Source organism: Suncus etruscus, chromosome 8 (assembly GCF_024139225.1).
Source record: "Suncus etruscus isolate mSunEtr1 chromosome 8, mSunEtr1.pri.cur, whole genome shotgun sequence".
NCBI classification, from domain to species: Eukaryota; Metazoa; Chordata; class Mammalia; order Eulipotyphla; family Soricidae; genus Suncus; species Suncus etruscus.
This window is the reverse complement of record NC_064855.1, coordinates 68,797,534-68,819,605: the sequence shown is the minus strand read 5'-3', so window position 1 is coordinate 68,819,605 and position 22,072 is coordinate 68,797,534. Positions and strand designations below refer to the sequence as shown.

The 22,072-nt window shown below is 37.8% G+C and overlaps 1 protein-coding gene across 1 annotated transcript in view; it reads left to right on the top strand.

The window, feature by feature from the left end:
• The window catches only part of DNAJC15 (DnaJ heat shock protein family (Hsp40) member C15), a 79,124-nt gene that overhangs the window by 13,667 nt on the left and 43,385 nt on the right, over positions 1–22,072 (top strand). Inside the window, exons 2-3 of the mRNA XM_049778862.1 lie at positions 17,859–17,910; positions 21,306–21,379. Of these exons, the coding sequence (XP_049634819.1) occupies positions 17,859–17,910; positions 21,306–21,379 (126 nt within the window). The remainder of the gene's footprint in view (positions 1–17,858; positions 17,911–21,305; positions 21,380–22,072) is intronic.

The following is a 22,072-nucleotide window of genomic DNA, read 5'->3' as shown; positions in this document are numbered from 1 at the left end:
CATAGGTGACTCCTGGCTCTGCACTCAGAAATCACCCCTGGCAGGCTCAGGGGACCATATTGGATGCTGGGAAATCAATCCTTGTTGGCTATGTGCAAGGCAATGCCCTACCTACTGAGCTATTGCTCCAGCCCTCTACATTTTATTTTATCCATTTATGTTCACTGTTTGATAATCTCATTCTTTATCTCAGCATATCTTGTTAGTTGTACCTTATTGCTTTTTTCAGTCTCTATCACTAATCACAGGCCCAAGCTACCATCATCTATTTTTTTTTATTTTAATGGTCTCCTAATTCATCTTCATGCCTCTAACTTTGAAATGTCTCAACGTGACAATTAAGGATCATTTTAGATTTGTCTTAGACCTCTGTTTGAAACAATCATGTCTCATATCACTTAGAAAAATGCTAAAGTCCTTGTGTTAATCACAGTTTTCCAACATTACATGCTTCTCATGTTACCTCTCTTCTTGTTGCCTCAGTCTTCAACCCTCCCTTCGCACTTCCTGCTGCATGCACACAAGCCTCTTGGTGTCAGGCATACTTGGCATACCCCAAGGCTACTTGTTACTTTTGCCTACAGTGATTTTATTTTTAAGCAAATGACAGTTTCATTTTCTGCTTTTTTCCCCAGAATTCTTTTAAATAGAAACTTTCCTCCTCACTGTAAATTTGCTACTCTCACCATGCACCACACACATACTGTTTTTCTTGCTTTTTTCTACATGGTATTTTTTTTCATGTATTTTAACATTTATTAACTATTTTTATTTTTATATTGCTTCTTGCTTGACTTTTAGCTTTTTTTTGTTTTGTTTTTGTTGGACTTTTAGCTTTTTCTTTTCCTGATTTGTTTTTGGACCACACCCGGCAGCGTGCAGGGGTTACTTCTGGCTCTATGCTCAGAAATCACTCCTGACAGGCTCAGGGGACCATATGGAACGCCAGGATTTGAACCACTGACCTTCTGCATGAAAGGCAAATGCCTTACCTCCATTCTATCTCTCTGGTCCTGGACTTTTAGGTTTTTAAGGATTGTATTAACCTTTAATATGATGGAGCTCCAAGATTTAGAACTATGGTATATAGTAGACATGCATTGTATATTTATTAAAACCAGCTAATCAGAGGTTTGGGAGATCGCCTCCAAATTGCTAATTGATAAATTATCTAACTCATTAGGAATTTCTTTAGTAAATAAATCATTTTTTTATGTTTTTTCCTTTTGTTTTGTTTTGTTTTGTTTTGTTTTGGGGCCATACCCAATGGTGCTCAGGGGTTATTCCTGGCTCTCACTCAAAAGTGGCTCCTGGCTGGGGGGACCATATGGGATACGAGGGATTGAACCTGGGTCCATCCCAGATTGTCTGCATGCAAGGCAAATACCTTACTGCTTTGTTATCATTCTGGCCCCTTTTTATGTTTTCTTAAATGTTTCATAGGTTATCTTTATTTTACTTTTGTAATAAATTTTCCTGACATAAGACCCATAGCTTCATTTTCTTTCCTGAGACTTTAGTTCACTTTATTTAAAGAAAATGCATCATATAATTGTCATAGTTGGCCATAATACATTTGTTTCCAGATAGTCAAAGCTAAGTTATTGAAGAAAAAAAGAAAAAGGAAGTTTTTTATAAAGAAAAGAAAAAGTACAGTAACAAGCACATTTGTGAAAATTACTGTATCTCCAATAAAGTCATTATTACAGTGTCAGATTTAGTAAGCTCTTGTTAGATTCTGTTAAATTACTGTGTTCCTGTAGGGATGGCAGTATCAAACAAATGAAGTGTCCAGAAATTCAAAGGACTATTATTAAAACTGTGACTCTTAGGGGGTGTGAACTCAGCTGCCAGTCCTTTTAGAAGAAGTAAAGCATGGGAAGGGGGAGGGTCCCACACTTGTTCCAGAAAGCCCTGATGATATTAGTCCCCAAATCGGTGTACCTGAAATTTGGTCATATTGGTATACCCAAAGGGAATCATAAATGATGAGGCAGGGTCATTGGGAAAACAGTGATTCTGGGTGGTAGAAGCACCAGGCATGGCTTGGCAGGGTGGAGGCTTAGCCTGCCCTCTCCTCCCAAGATGGTCAGCTTTTGGCTGTGTTGGCTGGTGTGACCATGATCTTTCACGGCTTGGTTTACATCTCATCTGAGAAAAGATTGAGTCTGTGGAGCTGGCTAGATTCAAACATGGCCATTGTGTTCGTGGGAGTGGTTACAGCTGCCAGGCTTCTCAAAAGAAGGAAGATATGGGAGGAGGGTGCCTGCATTAGCTCCTAACCCCCCTGGTGATATCCTCAAAACTGTGTCTCTGAATTGTAGAGGAGTGATGAGGCAGGACCATTGGAAAAATGGTGATGCAAGGTAATGGAGGCAGCATGTATAGCTTTGGTAGGGCTGAGACTTGTCTTGCCCTCTTCTCTCGAGATGGCCAGTTTTCTGCTGCATGGGCCAATGACTTTCCTGAGACTTTGAGTATCTTTATGTGGTCCAGAGTATTTTGAGTTGTGATTATATTTTAGATCTTTTGGGAGGGGAATTTATGTGCTAAGCACTGTTCAGAGACCTCCAGGAAACACTCCTAGAAGTACTTATATGATCAGTTGGATTGGGAGATTCAGTTCTAGGGCCCTGCAACATGATTTGATTGGGCCCAGTGACACTGGAGGTTCCTAAGGTGGCGCCCAACAGTGCATGGAATGTCATGCCTTTCTTTCTTTCTTTCTTTCTTTCTTTCTTTCTTTCTTTCTTTCTTTCTTTCTTTCTTTCTTTCTTTCTTTCTTTCTTTCTTTCTTTCTTTCTTTCTTTCTTTCTTTCTTTCTTTCTTTCTTCCTTCCTTCCTTCCTTCCTTCCTTCCTTCCTTCCTTCCTTCCTTCCTTCCTTCCTTCCTTCCTTCCTTCCTTCCTTCCTTCCTTCCTTCCTTCCTTCCTTCCTTCCTTCCTTCCTTCCTTCCTTTCTCTCTTTTTCTTTCTTTTTCTTCTTTCTTTCTTTCTTTTTTGTGGTTTTTGGGTCACACCCGGCAGTGCTCAGGGGTTACTCTTGGCTCCATGCTCAGAAATTGCTCCTGGCAGGCACGGGGTCCATATGGGATGCCGGGATTCGAACCGATGACCTTCTGCATGAAAGGCAAATGCCTTACCTCTAAGCTATCTCTCCGGCCCCTGGTTATGCCTTTCTGAGGAACAAACACAGATGTTTTTCTGACTCCTCAGCTTTCTCTTTGTCTTTGTGATAGGGTTATTTTTTTTTAAGACAACAGAAATTTATTTCTTCATAGTTTAGAGGGTTTGTGATAGTTTCTTAATTAAGCTTTCATGCCATCTACTCCATATTTTTCCCATTTTAAATACAGTTTTTGTAACTACCAACACAGTATACAAATAATACAAGCTACAAGAGACCTAGATGGTGGAGAAGCTTTTAAAGATATTTCCACACCATTATACAAAGTTTTTGAAAAAATGTTATGTATCAAGTACTTTGCTAAATTGCAAAATTCAGAGGGAATCACTGTCTTCTGATATCAGAAGCTCACATTTTAAAGGGATTTGAAATACAGAGGTGAACAATTTATTAAATAAGTGCCACATATTATAATAGATAAATCTACTAATGGAATACTGAAGAGTTTTATTTGGATAAGGAAGTAGAAAAAGAAAATTTCACTTATAGATTATCATGTATCTCTTGGGTAATCAGTAGTGATATTTTAGGAAGGTTGAGCAGAGAAGAGCAAAGAAGGAGAAAGTAAAGGTGTGAGAATGAAGAAAAGACTTACCTGAGCTTCTGCCATGTTTGCTCAGTAAGTCTTGTGGATATTAAAGGAGGAAAAACAATTTACATTTATCATCTACTATTCCCTACCTCATATAACACACATGACAGTTTTAGTTCAGATCAGCATACTGGTAAATGCAGACCTTTCTTTTCTATCATGCAATTTCTTTTCATTCTTTCAGCATACATTCTAAATTTCCTAAATCAATAAAATACTAACAGTTCTTTAGCTTCATTAACGTCACTGATGTAGCTTGATGTCTATCTTGCTGCACCACTGGTTTAGGCATTTAACCTGGTAATTACCTAGTTGGTAGAAAATGACTGTCTTTGCAGTACTAACACTATGCCTGATTCACCATTTTGCTTTAAAATGGTCTTTTCAATATCATTTTGTTACTAACAATTTAGTTTTAAAGTATCATTATTTAAAAAAACATTCAAAATAAAATTTGAAGTCTACCTTTGTGCTTGCCACTAGATCAAATATGGTTGTTGCATATATAAAAGAAATAAAATAGATCCTCTTTGCCTAAGGATACCATATTGAAGTTTAAATGTGAAATAGCATGGTGATAAGGTGATAAAGCATATGTGAAATTGTTTTCAACAATGGTAGAGAGGAGATGTTGATGAAATTCTCTGATATTTATATCGTTATGCCAAATGAACCATGGACATTTTGAAATCTCCAGTACGTTTTAGAGGTTATTTTACTTGTAAAAATTGAGGTCAGATATACAGTCAAGTGTTCCATGTGAATTTATTTTCTAAATAAGTATACTCTTCTTGTACTTCTATTTTCTACATTTGCAATTAGTTTCTTTGTCGTAATTGGGTCTTTAACTAGCTGGGGCTAGTTATTGTTTTAGGCCTTTATAAATTTGTGTCTCAGATTATTTTTTTAATATTCTTACTTTGGATTAAAGTTCATCTCCAACAGTCTTAGTATTTCTAGTAAAACTTAATGAGAAGGACCTTTATTACTTCATAGTACTAGGTCTGGTTGTTTAAGATACATGAAACATTATATATATATATATATATATTTTTTTTTTTTTTTTTTCTGGAAGGCACTAGTTAGATATTGTGTATGTAAACATTTCAATGGGATTATTATGTTACTGGCCCTACCCCATCCGGTGATTGTGCCCTGCCCTAGGGTGTGACCTGGCATTCTGCTCCCACCATTGGGAGGTACCTGATCTCACCTTTGGGTGGTACTTGATTCTGGGGGATAAAAGCAAGGGTCTGTGGAAGGCGAGGGGCTTTTTTCCTGGGGCTGATTCAGTGACCTTTTGGCTTCAGCCTCTTCTTGGGAATAAAAGCTGTTTTCTTCAGAAGCCTGACTGCCTGTTAGCTTTCTTCCCGCCGCATTCACCTCAGAACTGCAGGCTGAACAGGGTAACAGACACGTGGTCTGAGCTGAAGGAGAAAGGCCTTACCCTCCATCCCTCCATTAGTCTGCCCCATCAAGGGCAGTGTTGCAACAGTTAGATACTTAGACAGTAAAGGAGACAGAACATAAGACTAATTTCATGCACTAAGTGTGGATGTGAGATCTTTCGGAGATCAGTGGAAACCTTCTTTAGTACTGTGAACAGTGTTCATGTAGGGGCATAGCATGCGGCTTTAACTTTCCCAGGCTGTTTCTTATTTTTTGTCTTTGTGTCATTCCCCCTTCATCCTCTCATTGCTGATAAGACACCCTTGATTGTGGTATCACACATATGGTTTTGGTGTCCACTAGCAGTAACACATTTGGTGCAGTGCTTGTACCTGACTTTCACACGTAAGTGCAACGATCACATATGCTTTAGTTAAGGTGCGCACACATTCTTCTTAATTGCAGTACACCACCAGTCAACACTTTTTGCTGTTGCCTTGGCTCCTGAATTGCTTTCTTCATATGTGAGACAGCATGGATTAGTTCTCTTTGCTATCTTTGACTACTGGTTTTCTTTTCTTTCTTTCTTTCTTTCTTTCTTTCTTTCTTTCTTTCTTTCTTTCTTTCTTTCTTTCTTTCTTTCTTTCTTTCTTTCTTTCTTTCTTTCTTTCTTTCTTTCTTTCTTTCTTTCTTTCTTTCTTTCTTTCTTTCTTTCTTTCTTTCTTTCTTTCTTTCTTTCTTTCTTTCCTTCTTTCCTTCTTTCCTTCTTTCCTTCCTTCTTTCCTTCTTTCCTTCCTTCCTTCTTTCTTTCTTTCTTTCTTTCTTTCTTTCTTTCTTTCTTTCTTTCTTTCTTTCTTTCTTTCTTTCTTTCTTTCTTTCTTTCTTTCCTTCCTTCCTTCCTTCCTTCCTTCCTTCCTTTCTTCTTTCTTTCTCTTTCTTCTTCTTTCCTTTCTTCCTTTCTTCTTCTTTCCTTTCTTCCTTTCTTTCTTTCTTTCTTTCTTTCTTTCTTTCTTTCTTTCTTTCTTTCTTTCTTTCTTTCTTTCTTTCTTTCTTTCTTTTTTGTTTGTTTGTTTTGTTTTTGGGCCACACCCGTTTGACGCTCAGGGGTTACTCCTGGCTATGTGCTCAGAAATCGCCCCTGGCTTGGGGGGACCATATGGGACGCCGGGCGGTCCGTTCCTTGGTAGCGCTTACAAGGCAGACACCTTATCTCTAGCGCCACCTTCCCGGCCCTTCTTTCTTTCTTTCTTTCTTTCTTTCTTTCTTTCTTTCTTTCTTTCTTTCTTTCTTTCTTTCTTTCTTTCTTTCTTTCTTTCTTTCTTTCTTTCTTTCTTTCTTTCTTTCTTTCTTTCTTTCTTTCTCTTTCTTTTCTTCCTTCCCTTCCCTTTTCTTTTCTTTTCTTTTCTTTTCTTTTCTTTTCTTTTCTTTTCTTTTCTTTTCTTTTCATTTTTGGTTCTGGACTCAAACACCAAATTCCGGACCTCACACATGCAAGACAAGTGTTCTGAGCTACCCAGACAGAGAGGCAAGTGGATGAGAATTATGTCCCAGAACCTAGTTGGAGGGAGGTGTGCTTGGAAGAGGAACTACAGCTAAAGAGAGACCACAGCAGGGAATAAATTGTGCTCTGCTTTTCTACTTCCTATTGGGAAAAGGCATTTTCTGTAGTTTTTTTTTTTTTTCCCCTTCACTTGGCTGCATAAGAATAGACCTTGAGTTAGGAAAGCTTCTCAGAATGAGAAATCTTCCCTTCTCTCTGTTGCTTGCCTGGGTCTGTTATGTAAAACCCTCTGTTTTATTTTATTGTTTTGTTATATTGTTATATTGTTTTATTTGGAGGAAGCGGGGGAGGGTGAGAATAAGAAAGAGAGAGTAACTAGTAAGGTGCCCCAGAGAGCATAGGCAAGATCTCCAAAGGCAGAGAGAGTCCTAGTATACATCCCAAAGTGAAAGTATGAAAGCGCCAAAGTATACATCTCAAGAGAGGACATACATGTAACATGTCCTCAGGCAATATGTACCCAGACAACATATATGCCTGACTCCTCTTTTAGACTGGACATTTTCTTTATGCCAGTAAAGCATTATTCTGCCTTGTCCTTGCTTCACTGTGATGGCTTTTTCTTGACAATTTTGCTATCAAGATGTATGAGATAGGCAGAAATTAAAAATTCTTCCTTGGGAATAGAAATTTGAGCATGGTGATCTGTTGTTTTCTTCCTTCCCTTTGTCATACCTAACCATAATCTTGAGGGAGGTGAGGACTGGATATCACCATCCTTAGTACAAAGGGAAGTCAAAAGGACAGAACAAGGCAGAGAAGGATATGGGTGGACAAATAAAGGGTAATCAGCAATGTGCTCAATACTTGTTTATTGAATTAAGTTGTATTACATTTTTATTATTAAACAGAAGTAGCCTAGTATGTTCTTAGGTTAAAGTAGAAAAACAAATTATTACTTAATTTTTTTTTTGACCATCCCTGGTGGTGTTAAGAAGTTATTCTTGGCTCTGCACCCAGGGAATCACACCTGATTGTGCTCAAGGGACCATATTGGATACTGAGATCAAACCTAGGTCAGCGGAGTGCTCTGTACCATCACTCTGGCCCCTAGGGAAAAAAACAGATTAAATGCCTTGAAATAAAATCTGGATTTGGAGAGGGAACTATATTTCAAATACTTGAAATAGTAAAATTGATTGCTAATCTATACAAATGTAAAGTTAGAAAAACTAAGACCAATTTTTTAGATAGTCTTTTTTTTGAGAGAGCGAAGAGAGAAAGAGAGGAGAGTGTGTGGGGGTGGGTGGTAGAAGAGTGAAGTGGAGATAGTCATTTTTAAAACACGTCAGTATAGAGTTAAAGTTCAAAATTAGTTATTTTTAGGGCCTACTTTAAAACCATTTTTGTAAAATTATTTTGTTGAATTTAAGCATTACATTACCTTGTTCGTAACTTTGTTGTAATACTTGAGTATCTTGAGTTTTTATTTTTAGTTCACATTTATGATGTGTACCTGGTTCTAAACCCTTCTGTTAAATTGGTTGAGATACAATTTATCCTCACAACAACTATAGAAAGCTTTTTGTTATTATAAATTTGTGATTGTTTGCATCAGTTGACTGAACAATTCTACAACAACCAGAAAGCTTTGTATTCACACAGTACTATTTCTGTTCTCCTTTGTTTGAGTTATTAGTTGTTTGCCTTAGTTTCTTTAGAAATTGAGAATTCATTATATACTTATTAGCGATTTTGATTTTTTTCAACCTCAAAACATCAAATCCCCCTTTTTTGGTTATATTGTCTATCTTACTAATATTGAAGAATACAATATTCATATTTTTACCCCCTTTTGGTTAGATTGTAATATTAAGTATTTAGCAAAATAAATAAGGCTACACGAAATGAAATTAACATGAAACAAGAGTAACTTTGTTTGACTTGACCCTGTAGAAGCTAAGACTGAACATGAAAAATATGTAGCAGTAGAGGAGATCTAGAAAAAGACCAAAATTAGCCCTCAGTAGGACATCTTTGACCCATACTGTCTTGTTCAGAAATAAGTGATGCTAGAATTAACTGAAAAGAAACTTGAGGATTATTTTGCCTTTCTGGATAGCTAGCTCTAGGCTGTTCTCTCTTCTTTCACGAACTGGATCTTTACCTAATTTTTGAAAGTTGCTGCCTGGATGAGGCCGTTGGCGCGGCCCGGCTCGCACGGGGCGCCGCAGTCGCGCTCGCCCAGGAAGCGGTAGCCCAGGACCACGCCAGGCTGTGCTCAAGGCTTACTCCTGGCTCTGCGTTCAGATTCACTCCTGGTGAGACTTGGGGATTGAATACAGGGATTGAATTTAGGTTGACTACATGCAAGGTCTACATATTTATGCGAACAATCATTTTCAAGCATGAATCTTATCAAGAATAAATTGAGAAATCATCTCATCGATGAGAACCTGGAATCGGATTACTTCTGGCTGTGTGTTCAGAAAACACTACCTGGGCTCCCTGTGTGTGACACCAGGCGGGGAAAATCCGCGAAAGTACACCGGCCCAGTGGGGCTCAGCTGTGAAAGACTGTGAGTGTGACCTGTCTATGTCTGTCTACTGTCCTCTTGCGTGAAACTCTTGCGAGTGGGGCAAAAAGAGCCTCCAGAAACCTCGCTCGCCCAGACGCCATTTTCAGGGAGGGACTTCAGAGCATAAAAACCGGCTAACCTTTGCAAAAGCTGGCTCCCTGTGTGTGACACCAGGCGGGGAAAATCCGCGAAAGTACACCGGCCCAGTGGGGCTCAGCTGTGAAAGACTGTGAGTGTGACCTGTCTATGTCTGTCTACTGTCCTCTTGCGTGAAACTCTTGCGAGTGGGGCAAAAAGCGGCCGTGCACTCTTTCTAAGGAAAGAACTCCATTGCAACAAGAAGGAAAAATCACACTAAGAATGGCGCAATATCACAGAAGCAAACATTTCTCTCTGGACTGTCTTCTCTGTTGCATGCTCGGGCCTAAGATTTGACCCAGTGTGAGGCTTCATCCACGGAGGACTCCCCTCCCTTAGAGGCAAGTCAGCCCATCCAGAAAGGGAGGAGCCAGAGGAGTGTGCTGCCTACATCATATAGACAATGAATACCACCACAACACATAGAAAAACCCACAATACAAGTGTGACAATGGGGAAACAACGCAGGCCAGCATCAGACATAGAGAATAAAGATGACAATTCTGAGGACCAGATAATGACTGAACAACTAATCAACCTCTCAGATAAGGACTTTAGACTAGCAATATGGAAGGTGCTCAACAGACTCCAAGAAACCATGGATCGAGTTGAACAGAACACTAATAAGAACCAAGAAAATATGAAGGCAGAAATGACAAAACTCCAAACTGAAATAACATGTCAACTAACAGGACTGAAAAAGTCAGTAAACGAAGTGAATGACAAAATGGATAAGCTCTGGGACAGGGTATCAGAAGCTGAGAATAGACTTGGTGCTGTGGAAGATGAGATACATAACAATTCCATACAGCAGGAGAGATTGGACAAAAAACTTAAAGCAAATGAGCAGACAATGGAAAAATTAGTCAAAGAATGGGAACAGACGAAAATAGAAGTCTATGATAAGCTCAACAGAAACAACTTAAGAATCATTGGAGTCCCAGAGACCCAGGAAGAAAATTTCCAGGAAGAATCAATGGTCAAGAACATCATTAAAGAGAAACTTCCAGAGCTAAAGAATATATGTGATCAAATCCTGCATGCCCGAAGAGTACCAACCAAAAGAGACCCCAGAAAAACCACCCCAAGACACATCCTAGTCACAATGACAAATCCCACAGATAGAGACAGAATTCTGAAAACAGCAAGATCAAAAGGGGAAATCATGTTCAAGCAAGCTTCCCTGAGATTTACAGCAGACCTGTCACCAGAAACGCTCAAAGCCAGAAAGCAGTGGTGGGATATTGTGACAAGACTGAATGAAATGAATGCTTCACCCAGAATACTATACCCAGCAAAACTCACTTTCCGGTTTGATGGAAGAATACATGGTTTCACAGACAAAAAACAGCTCAGAAACTTCACAGACACAAAACCAGTCTTAAGAGAAAAACTGAAAGACCTAATCTAAGACAAGACTACCCAAAAGACACACCAAATTTTGAAATAAAGATGGCGTTAAATCCCAGGACAATTCTATCTCTCAACGTCAATGGACTAAATGCACCAGTTAAGAGACACAGAGTGGCTAAATGGATCAAAAAACTCAATCCAACCTTCTGCTGCCTACAAGAAACGCACCTGAATAGTCAGAACAAACATAGACTCAAAATAAAAGGCTGGAGAAAAGTTATCCAAGCAAACAACACCCATAAAAAAGCTGGAGTAGCCATACTAATATCAGATAATGCAAACTTTATACTCAGGAAGGTTGTAAGGGACAAAGATGGACATTTTATATTAATCAAGGGGTACATAGAGCAGGAAGAATTCACTCTCCTAAACATATATGCACCGAATGAGGGGCCAGCAAAATATTTAATACAACTGTTGACAAATCTGAAAAATAATATCAACAACAACACAATAATTGTGGGGGACCTTAACACGGCTTTGTCAACACTGGACAGGTCAACCAGACTGAAACCCAACAAGAATATACTAGACCTGAGGAGAGAAATGGAAGAAAGAGGCCTAGTGGATATATATAGGACACTCCATCCCCAGAAACCTGGATACACATTCTTCTACAATGTACATGGGACATTCTCCAGGATAGACTACATGCTGGCACATAAAACATACCTCCATAAGATCAAGAGGATAGAAATTTTGCAGACTACCTTCGCTGACCACAAGGCTCTGAAATTATTTGTGAACTCCAAAGGGACTCAGAAGAAACACTTTAACACCTGGAAGTTAAACAGCCTCATGCTCAATAACCAGTGGGTCCGAGATGAAATCAAGGAGGAAATAAAAAGGTTCCTGGAAACAAATGACAATAAAGACACAAACTCTCAGAACTTATGGGACACAGCAAAAGCAGTACTGAGAGGAAAATTTATAGCTTTGCAAGCACATATCAGGAAGGAAGAAGGAGCTTACCTGAGTAGCTTAATGACACAGCTAATAGAACTAGAAAATGCTCAACAAAAGGACCCAAGAATAGGAAGACAGAAGGAAATAACAAAGCTGAGAGCAGAAATCAATGAAGTGGAAACTCAAAAAACAATCCGAAAGATCAACGAAAGCAGAAGTTGGTTCTTTGAAAAAATAAACAAGATTGATAGACCACTGGCAAACCTAACAAAGAAAGAGAGAGAGAGAAACTTGATAACTCGTATCAGGAATGAAAAAGGAGAGATCACTACTGATATGACAGAGATTCAAAGGGTAATCAGAAACTACTTTGAAAAACTCTATGCCACTAAAAATGAGAACCTGGAAGAAATGGATAAATTCTTGGACTCTTATAATCTTCCACGGTTGAAGGAAGAGGATGTAGCATATCTAAACACCCCCATCACCATTGATGAAATTAAAACAGTAATCAAATGTCTGCCGAAAAACAAAAGCCCAGGTCCAGATGGATTCACTAATGAATTCTATCAAACTTTCGAAGAGGAACTACTGCCAATCTTGGCAAGACTCTTTCATGAAATTGAACAAACAGAAACACTCCCAAATAGCTTTTATGAAGCCAACATCACCTTGATACCTAAACCAGACAGAGACGCTACCAAAAAAGAAAATTACAGACCAATATCACTGATGAATGCAGATGCAAAGATCCTCAACAAAATCCTGGCAAATAGGATTCAATGCCTCGTTAAGAAGATCATCCACTACGATCAAGTAGGTTTCATCCCAGGAATGCAAGGCTGGTTTAACATCCGTAAATCTATCAACATAATACACAACATCAATAACAAGAAAAATAAAAACCACATGATCATATCAATAGATGCAGAGAAAGCATTTGATAAGGTCCAACACCCATTCTTGATCAAAACTCTCAGCAAGATGGGAATGGAGGGAACCTTTCTCAATATAGTGAAGGCCATCTACCACAAGCCAGTGGCAAATATTATCCTCAATGGAGAAAAACTGAAAGCCTTCCCTCTAAATTCTGGCACAAGACAAGGCTGTCCTCTCTCACCACTCCTATTCAACATAGCACTGGAAGTACTTGCTATAGCGATTAGGCAAGAAAAGGATATCAAGGGAATCCAGATAGGAAAGGAAGAAGTCAAGCTCTCACTGTTTGCAGATGACATGATACTCTACTTAGAAAACCCTAAAGACTCTATCAAAAAGCTTCTAGAAACAATAGACTCATATAGCAAGGTGGCAGGCTACAAAATTAACACACAAAAATCAATGGCCTTTCTATATACCAATAGTAATAAGGATGAAATGGACATTAAGAAAACAACCCCATTCACAATAGTACCACACAAACTCAAATATCTTGGAATCAACTTGACTAAATATGTGAAGGACCTATACAAAGAAAACTATAAAACTCTGCTCCAAGAAATAAGAGAGGACACACGGAAATGGAAACACATACCCTGCTCATGGATTGGCAGGATTAACATCATCAAAATGTCAATACTCCCCAAGGCATTATACAGATTTAATGCCATCCCTCTAAAGATACCCATGACATTCTTCAAAGAAGTGGATCAGACACTTTTGAAATTCATTTGGAACAATAAACACCCTCGAATAGCTAAAGCAATCATTGGGAAAAAGAATATGGGAGGAATTACTTTTCCCAACTTTAAACTGTACTACAAAGCAACAGTTATCAAAACAGCATGGTATTGGAATAAGGATAGGTCCTCAGATCAGTGGAATAGGCTTGAATACTCAGAAAATGTTCCCCAGAGATACAACCATCTAATTTTTGATAAAGGAGCAGGAAATCCTAAATGGAGCAGGGAAAGCCTCTTCAACAAGTGGTGTTGGCACAATTGGATAGCCACTTGCAAAAAATTAAACTTAGACCCCCAGCTAACATCATGTACAAAGGTAAAATCCAAATGGATTAAAGACCTCGATATCAGCCCCAAAACCATAAGATATATAGAACAGCACATAGGCAAAACACTCCAGGACATTACAGGCATCTTCAAGGAGGAAACTGCACTCTCCAAGCAAGTGAAAGCAGAGATTAATTAACAGATGGGAATATATTAAGCTGAAAAGCTTCTGCACCTCAAAGGAAATAGTGCCCAGGATACAAGAGCCACCCACTGAGTGGGAGAAACTATTCACCCAATACCCATCAGATAAGGGGCTAATCTCCAAAATATACAAGGCACTGACAGAACTTTACAAGAAAAAAACATCTAACCCCATCAAAAAATGGGGAGAAGAAATGAACAGACACTTTGACAAAGAAGAAATACGCATGGCCAAAAGACACATGAAAAAATGTTCCACATCACTAATCATCAGGGAGATGCAAATCAAAACAACGATGAGATACCACCTCACACCACAGAGAATGGCACACATCACAAAAAATGAGAATAAACAGTGTTGGCGGGGATGTGGAGAGAAAGGAACTCTTATCCACTGCTGGTGGGAATGCTGTCTAGTTCAACCTTTATGGAAAGCGATATGGAGATTCCTCCAAAAACTGGAAATCGAGCTCCCATACGATCCAGCTATACCACTCCTAGGAATATACCCTAGGAACACAAAAATACAATACAAAAACCCCTTCCTTACACCTATATTCATTGCAGCTCTATTTACCATAGCAAGACTCTGGAAACAACCAAGATGCCCTTCAACAGACGAATGGCTAAAGAAACTGTGGTACATATACACAATGGAATATTATGCAGCTGTCAGGAGAGATGAAGTCATGAAATTTTCCTATACATGGATGTACATGGAATCTATTATGCTGAGTGAAATAAATCAGAGAGAGAGAGAAAAACGCAGAATCGTCTCACTCATTTATGGGTTTTAAGAAAAATGAAAGACACCCTTGTAATAATAATTTTCAGACACAAAAGAGAAAAGAGCTGGAAGTTCCAGCTCACCTCAGGAAGCTCACCACAAAGAGTGATGAGTTTAGTTAGAGAAATAACTACATTTTGAACTGTCCTAATATTGAGAATGTATGAGGGAAATGTAGAGCCTGTTTAGGGTACAGGCGGGGGTTGGGTGGGGAGGAGGGAGATTTGGGACTTGGGTGATGGGAATGTTGCACTGGTGATGGGTGGTGTTCCTTTTATGACTGAAACCCAAACACAATCATGTATGTAATCAAGGTGTTTAAATAAAAAAAAAATATGCCTTAAAAAAAAAAAAAAAAAGAGAGAACCTGGAATCGTGCCTAAAATTAAACAAACCTGACATACAAACCTGACTTACTCAAACTATCCAAGAAAATGCAAGGCCAATATTTACCTTATTGTTTGTGACTTTGTCAGTCATTGTCAGGATGTAATTTTCTCTACATTTTAAAGCAAATTATATGGAATTTAACGTTATTGATAAATATTGTTCTAAAGTTTTTGTTTTATTAGTTGTGTTATTTGTATCCTGTGTGGATACTTGCATGTAGAATATTCTCAATAAAAACTTATTGAAACAAAAAAAAAAAAAAAAAAAAAAAGAAAGTTGCTGCCTGGTGGAAAGATTTATTTAGAACTGGAATTAAGGACAAGCATTCTGCATGAATATTCTTCATCTTGTCTTTGAAGAGCTCTAGAATTCTAAGAGACTTGTTAGGTATGGAAACTCAAGGTATGATTTCAAATCACTAGTCCTTAGTTCTCCAATGGGAAACTGCACATTTGGAGCTCCTTTCTACAGTGGCCATTTGTGATCTCTCCTTTCTTTTCTTAAGGCATCTCTTTTGAGTGTGGCTTTGGCTTCCTGATACTTGTTTCTGCTTGCAGAAGGCAGGCAGGATTTTTACTTCAGTACTTTTTAGTGCCAGCCCTCATCATAGGACTTCTCAACCAATGTGAAAATGAACACATTCATTTTATTTTAGTGATATGTATTTTAGTGATATCTTCTAGCTTAAAACAAGCAAACATACAAAAAAAAAAAAAAAAGAAGAAAAAAGAAAACCAACTCTTGCAGGATCTCACAGACTTACTTTTTTTTGTTTTTTTGTTTTTGTTTTTGTTTTGGTTTTTGGTTTTTGGGCCACACCCGGCGTTGCTCGGGGGTTACTCCTGGCTGTCTGCTCAGAAATAGTTCCTGGCAGGCACGGGGGACCATATGGGACACCGGGATTCGAACCAACCACCTTTGGTTCTGGATCAGCTGCTTGCAAGGCAAATGCTGCTGTGCTATCTCTCCGGGCCCCTTTTTTTTTTTTTTTTTTTTTTTTAACATAATTAGGTACGTTTCTTTTTAGTTCTGTTAGCTATCAAAATTTGCTATGGCTGCATGTGCCTGAAAATTGAGATTTTATTTTTTTATCTCTAGTAATAGAGCAGTTCAGGGTTACTAGCATGTAGATCACAGGCTCCTTTTAGTTTATTGTTTCTCTTCTTCATCCAAGATCAGCGCTTCCTATATAATATCTATAGTGCATCCTATAGGAAGGAGGAATGGAAAAGGGCTTTCAGCCCTACCACCTGAAGGACTGTCTGCTTATATCGTATACCCACACTTAGTTAATGTAGCCATACTTTCCTAAGGAAGGCTTGAAATTCATGGCTAACTCAAAGATAAGAATTACTGGGCCATAGAGAATACAGGGGTTCAGGTGTTTATCTGAGTTTGATCTCTGGCACCACATATGGTCCCCTGAACATCACTAGGAATGATCCCTGGGTACAGTATCAGGAGTAAGCCCTTGAGGAACTCCAGGTGTGACCAAAACTAAACCAAAACCAAAACTAAGACCAAGTAAAACAAAAGATAGATCTGATAGAAGAAATGGAGAATGGATATTGAGAATTCATATTGATCTGTGCCATAGAAAAATTTTCTATTGTCATTTAGTTATTTTTCTGACATGATTAAGTAATATACTATGTAGTATATAGACAAATTGAAATATAACCACACTGTGCTGAGGATTGAACCCATGACTGAAGAGATAGTTCAGCAAACTTGAGTATAAGTGTGGATTCAGTTCTCAGCACTGTGTGGTCTTCAAGCATAGGGCAGGAGAAACCACTACAAAAGTGCTAGTAGTAGCCTCCAAGCACTACTTATGTGTGACCCCTATTACAAAACAGAAATAAAGTAAACCTACCAAAACAATAAATTTAGACTCTACATACTTGTCTCTTATTTTAATGTGTACCATATTTTAGAAAGATCTAAATAAGTGTGCTATTACTAATTTTGGATATTTGACTTATTTACTAATTACACATCTCATGTTTTAAATTTATAAATAATACAAATGTCATTTAAACATCTCCAGTATAATAGAGGAAGAAATCTGTGCCTTTTTCTAGAAGATAAATATATTCATTTTAGTATTTAGAACAATTGATAAAAAAACATTTAGCAGCAGGCAATATAAAAAATCTTGGTTGGGGCCGGAGAGATAGCATGGAGGTAAGGCTTTTTTTTTTTTTTTTTTTTTTTTTTTTTGTTTTTTGGGCCACACCCGTTTGACGCTCAGGGGTTACTCCTGGCTATGCGCTCAGAAATCGCCCCTGGCTTGGGGGGACCATATGGGACGCCGGGGGATCGAACCGCGGTCCTTCCTTGGCTAGCGCTTGCAAGGCAGACACCTTACCTCCAGCGCCACCTACCCGGCCCAGCATGGAGGTAAGGCTTTTGCCTTTCATGCCTTTCATTGGTTCGAATCCCGGCTTCTCATATGGTCCTGTCCCCCCACCCCCACCCCCAAACCCGTGCCTGCGAGGAGCAATTTCTGAGCATGGAGCCAGGAGTAATCCCTGAGCACTGCCAGGTATGACCCAAAAACCACAAACTAACAAAAAATTCTTGGTTAAATTGAATTTAAATATATAAAAATAAAATAAAATGTAGAATTGTCCTCGCTGAGAATTAAGTGGCTGGTGTGCAGCTAGCATAATCCTATAGACATTACATGTTTTTGAAACTTAGACTCACAGCAGAGCTTGAAAAGAATGTAGCTTTTAATATAATTATTCTCATAATTTAAGACTGATCTCTGAAAACCCAGTGTGTAATGCTATAGGTGATAATAGTGTTTTCTTTCACAGGCAAGAAGTTTGATAGCTGTTGGACTAGGTGTTGCAACTCTTGCGTTTGCTGGTAAGATACAGGATACAATCAATAAATGTTGCTGGAAATTTTTTCCAGATAACTTTTAGAAGCTGAGTCTTCGCAGTCTGAGACATTTGGTTTTAAGATATTAAGTCTGCCCGCTCTTTGAACATTTATAGTCACTGAACATCTGTCGATGTAGCGGAAATTAGATAAATGTTGTAGTGAAGAAAATAAAAAGCTGGAAAAAACTAGCTCCAATAATAGTTGATCTTCCTGACACTTCTTAAGTTTGAGCGATAATGTACTATAAAATTTTTTTTTAATATGGAACAATATAAGTGATACAGGCTTCCCTTATTCTCTCGCTTACTTTTTCTTGCAGATAAGATGAGACATTTTCCGAGCTGTCAGTTCTTTCTGATGAGCATAGTTGTTTCCTGCAGTGTATTTTTTACTTCATTTTTAGCATATTGGTATAATTTCTTTGATAAGCCCAGGAGATTTTTCTGCTAAAAAGCAGCATTTTTAAAGAAAGAATAGTTATAAAAATTTAACTTTTCCTTCCAGTGATTACCTTCTAGATTTAAATCATAGATCTATTTCCTAATTAAAAACCTGCAGGCATTCCCATGTTGAAAAGAGACTATTTTTTTGTTTGTTTATGGGCCACACCTGATGACGCTCAGGGAGTAACAGGGGTTACTCCTGGCTATGCGCTCAGAAATCTCTCCTGACTTGGGAAACTATATGGGACGCTGGGAATCAAACTGAGGTCCATCCTGGGTCAGCCACATGCAAGGCAAACACCCTACTGCTGTGCTATGTCTCCAGCCCCGAAAAGAGACAATTTTGTTTTAGCATTTGTGCTTCTAAATATCATGACTTGGAGCTTGTTGTTTGTACCCTTTTCTAGGTGAAGGCTACATTCAATGGTGGGCCTAAGAAATTTAGTTAGGTGTGATAGAAAAATGAAAAAAGGTTATGATTTTGTTTTTGTAAAGTATTTATACTTTTGTACTTCTTATTTATAGTTACCTTTACATTAAGAACTTTATATTTTAGACCAGTGGTTTGGATTTTCTAGGTGTGTTTTTGCCATTAGGTCAGTGTCTCCAGGACCAGATATATCTACACATATATCTGAGTGTAGGAATAAAACCCTGAGCTCTAGTGGGTGTGGACCCAAAATAAAAACAAGCACAAACAACAAAAGGTCTCCATCTCATAGTTATCATCAATTAAAGAACCAATGAGAAGACTTTCATATCTAAAAGGATTTCTGAACTTGCCCATAAAGTTAGGAGAATTTCACCATTAGTTTATAGCAGAATCGAAATAGTTGTTTGAGATTTAAATGTAAGATTTATTATTTGAAACTGGAGAAAGATTTTTTGCCAAGGGTTTATTTGTAACTTGAGAAAAATTGGTATATATATTTTGTAAATCTTACTACTATTGCCAATTTCATGTAACTAACTACTGTGTTGGCAAACCTCTGAGTTAGAAAGAGTTAGGAAATAGAATTTAATTCTTGGGGGCCGAGAGATAGCATGAAGGTAGAGCATTTGCTTTGCATGAGGACGGTGGTTTGAATCCCAACATCCCATATGGTCTCCTGAACCTGCCAGGAGTGACTTCTGAGTACAGAGCCAGGAACAACCCTTGAGCACTTCTGGGTGTGAGCCCCCCCAACCCTGCCAAAAAAAAGGAAAAAAAAAAAAGAATTTAATTATTTAATTCTTATACTGCTTGGAACTAAGTCCTCTGGTTTAAGGTTAAACTTCCAAATGTCACTTCTTAAAGCCTTGGATTGCTTTGTTCCCTCCTTCATTGAGACTGCTTGATCAAAGTTTTGAAGAAATTTTGATAAAACATAAAATGTTATATATCTTAAACTATTGAAGAATCACAAGAAAGTTGACACCTCAGAATTGAATGAGTAACTATCATTTAATTTCACTTTATTTAATATTCTCTTTTATCTAAAGACATTTTTTCTTACACTTAATTTGAGGACTTTATATCTCTCCCTTTCTAGCATCCTGTTTTTCACTGTAACATGTTCGCAGGGGAATGAAATAGTATCATTTGCATGTAATTTCAAAATATCTAATTTCAAAAAATCAATTTGCAAATAATGGTCAGGGTTAGAAACTGCATTAAAATGTATGGTATCATATTGTTTTTCTAGCAAAACTTTTGGGAATACAGACACTACTATTAGTAGACACATTTCCAATTAGGATACAAAACAGGGAATTAACCAGACATTTTATTATTGTTCTCTACCACTGAATCCATTTAGCACCTATTTTGCTATTGATTCTTAATTGTTAAGACCTGGAGGATATTTTTTTTATTAGTAGGATGCTTACAGAAAAGGAAAGGACCAAAATAATTGTTTCTAGGAGCATAGTCTCCATAATGAGAAATCGGTAGTAAAAATCTTTGGTAAATATTTTCTGCCTAATTTTTAGCAGTAACTTCTTTTTTTTTGTTTTTTGTTTTTGTTTTTGTTTTTGGGTCACACCCGGCAGCTCTCAGGGGTTACTCCTGGCTCTACACTCAGAAATCGCTCCTGGCAGGCTCAGGAGACCATATGGGATGCTGGGATTCAAACCACCGTCCTTCTGAATGCAAGGCATACAAACGCCTTACCTCCATGCTATGTCTCCGGCCCCAGCAGTTACTTCTTATTGTGCTGTATAGATTATACGCAATATCTGTTTTCTGTATTTCTCAAAGTGAAACATACCCTAGTCCAGAGAGATAGTATAGTAGTTACAGCTTTTGTTTTTATGTTGGTCAGTCTCCAGTACTATATGCACTTTAAGGGGAGATCCCTGAGCACAGAGCCAGGTGTGGCTCAAATCTTTCTGGTCCTGCAAAAATATCTAAGTGAAACATATGCAAGTATTATTTTGAGAAGCAATGAATACTTGTTTTCATTCTTAAATATCTGCACTAGAAGATGGTTTAGCTATAGTTTATTGTGGAATGTTATTTTTTATATCTTATATCACATAAAGCTATTCATTATAAACATAGATAAGCTACTTTTATAGAAAAGTGATAATCTTGAAGTAGAATTAGATTAATTATGGTATTGATATTACAACAAAATTCTCTTATTAAAAATTAAGAAAATATGACTGAAAATTCCAAATAATTATTAAACTATCAGTAATATTTTAAAATCCTTTATTTTTTATTTTATTTTATTTTGCTTTTGGGCTATACCTCGCAGTGCCAGGGGTTACTCTGACTCTGTACTCAGGTATTACTGTTGTGGGTGCTTGGTTGACCATAGTAGATGTCAGAGACTGAACCAAGTTCTGCCACATCCAAGGCAAACTCCCTACCTCTGTACTATCACTTTGACCCTACTTTAAAGTTCCTTGTGAGTTTTGACATTGCTTTTATTCCTTTTATTATTTCAGGTCGCTATGCATTTCAGATTTGGAAACCTCTAGAACAAGTAATCACAGAAACTGCAAAGAAGATTTCAACTTCTGTAAGTTAAAGATATTTTTATTATAAAGCTTATTTACTCTTTGCTTATATAGCATATTTGATAGTAATTTACAAAATGTGTTGTACTTATCAGTGTTTGTAGAAGTATACTGCTCATACATCATCAGGGAGTTTGTCTAATTTATTGACTTAGTTTAAACTTTGGGTAGTCACATTATTTCCTGTTTATTTTATTTACTTAGTTATTTATTGTAGGAATACTTGAACATGCTCAGATATTACTCCTGGTGCTGTATTCAAGAATCAATGTTTCTGGGGTCTGGGCGAGGATTATATGTGATACTGGGGGCTGAATCAGATCTGTTACATGCAGGCAAATGTAATAACTCACTGCACTAGCAGGGGCTATACTACTCACATTCTCTATTATCTAAAGAACATTTTGTCTTATACTTAATTTGACTGCTTTATATTTCCCCCTTTCAAGCATCCTGCTATTCACTGTAACATGTTTGCAGGGGAATGAAATAGTATAATTTGAATGTAATTTCAAAATATCTAATTTCAAACAATCAATTTGCAAATAATGATCAGGATTAGAAATTGAATTAAAATTTATGGTATCCAGGGGCCGGGAAGGTGGCGCTAGAGATAAGGTGTCTGCCTTGTAAGCGCTACCAAGGAACGGACCACAGTTCGATCCCCCGGCGTCCCATATGGTCCCCCCAAGCCA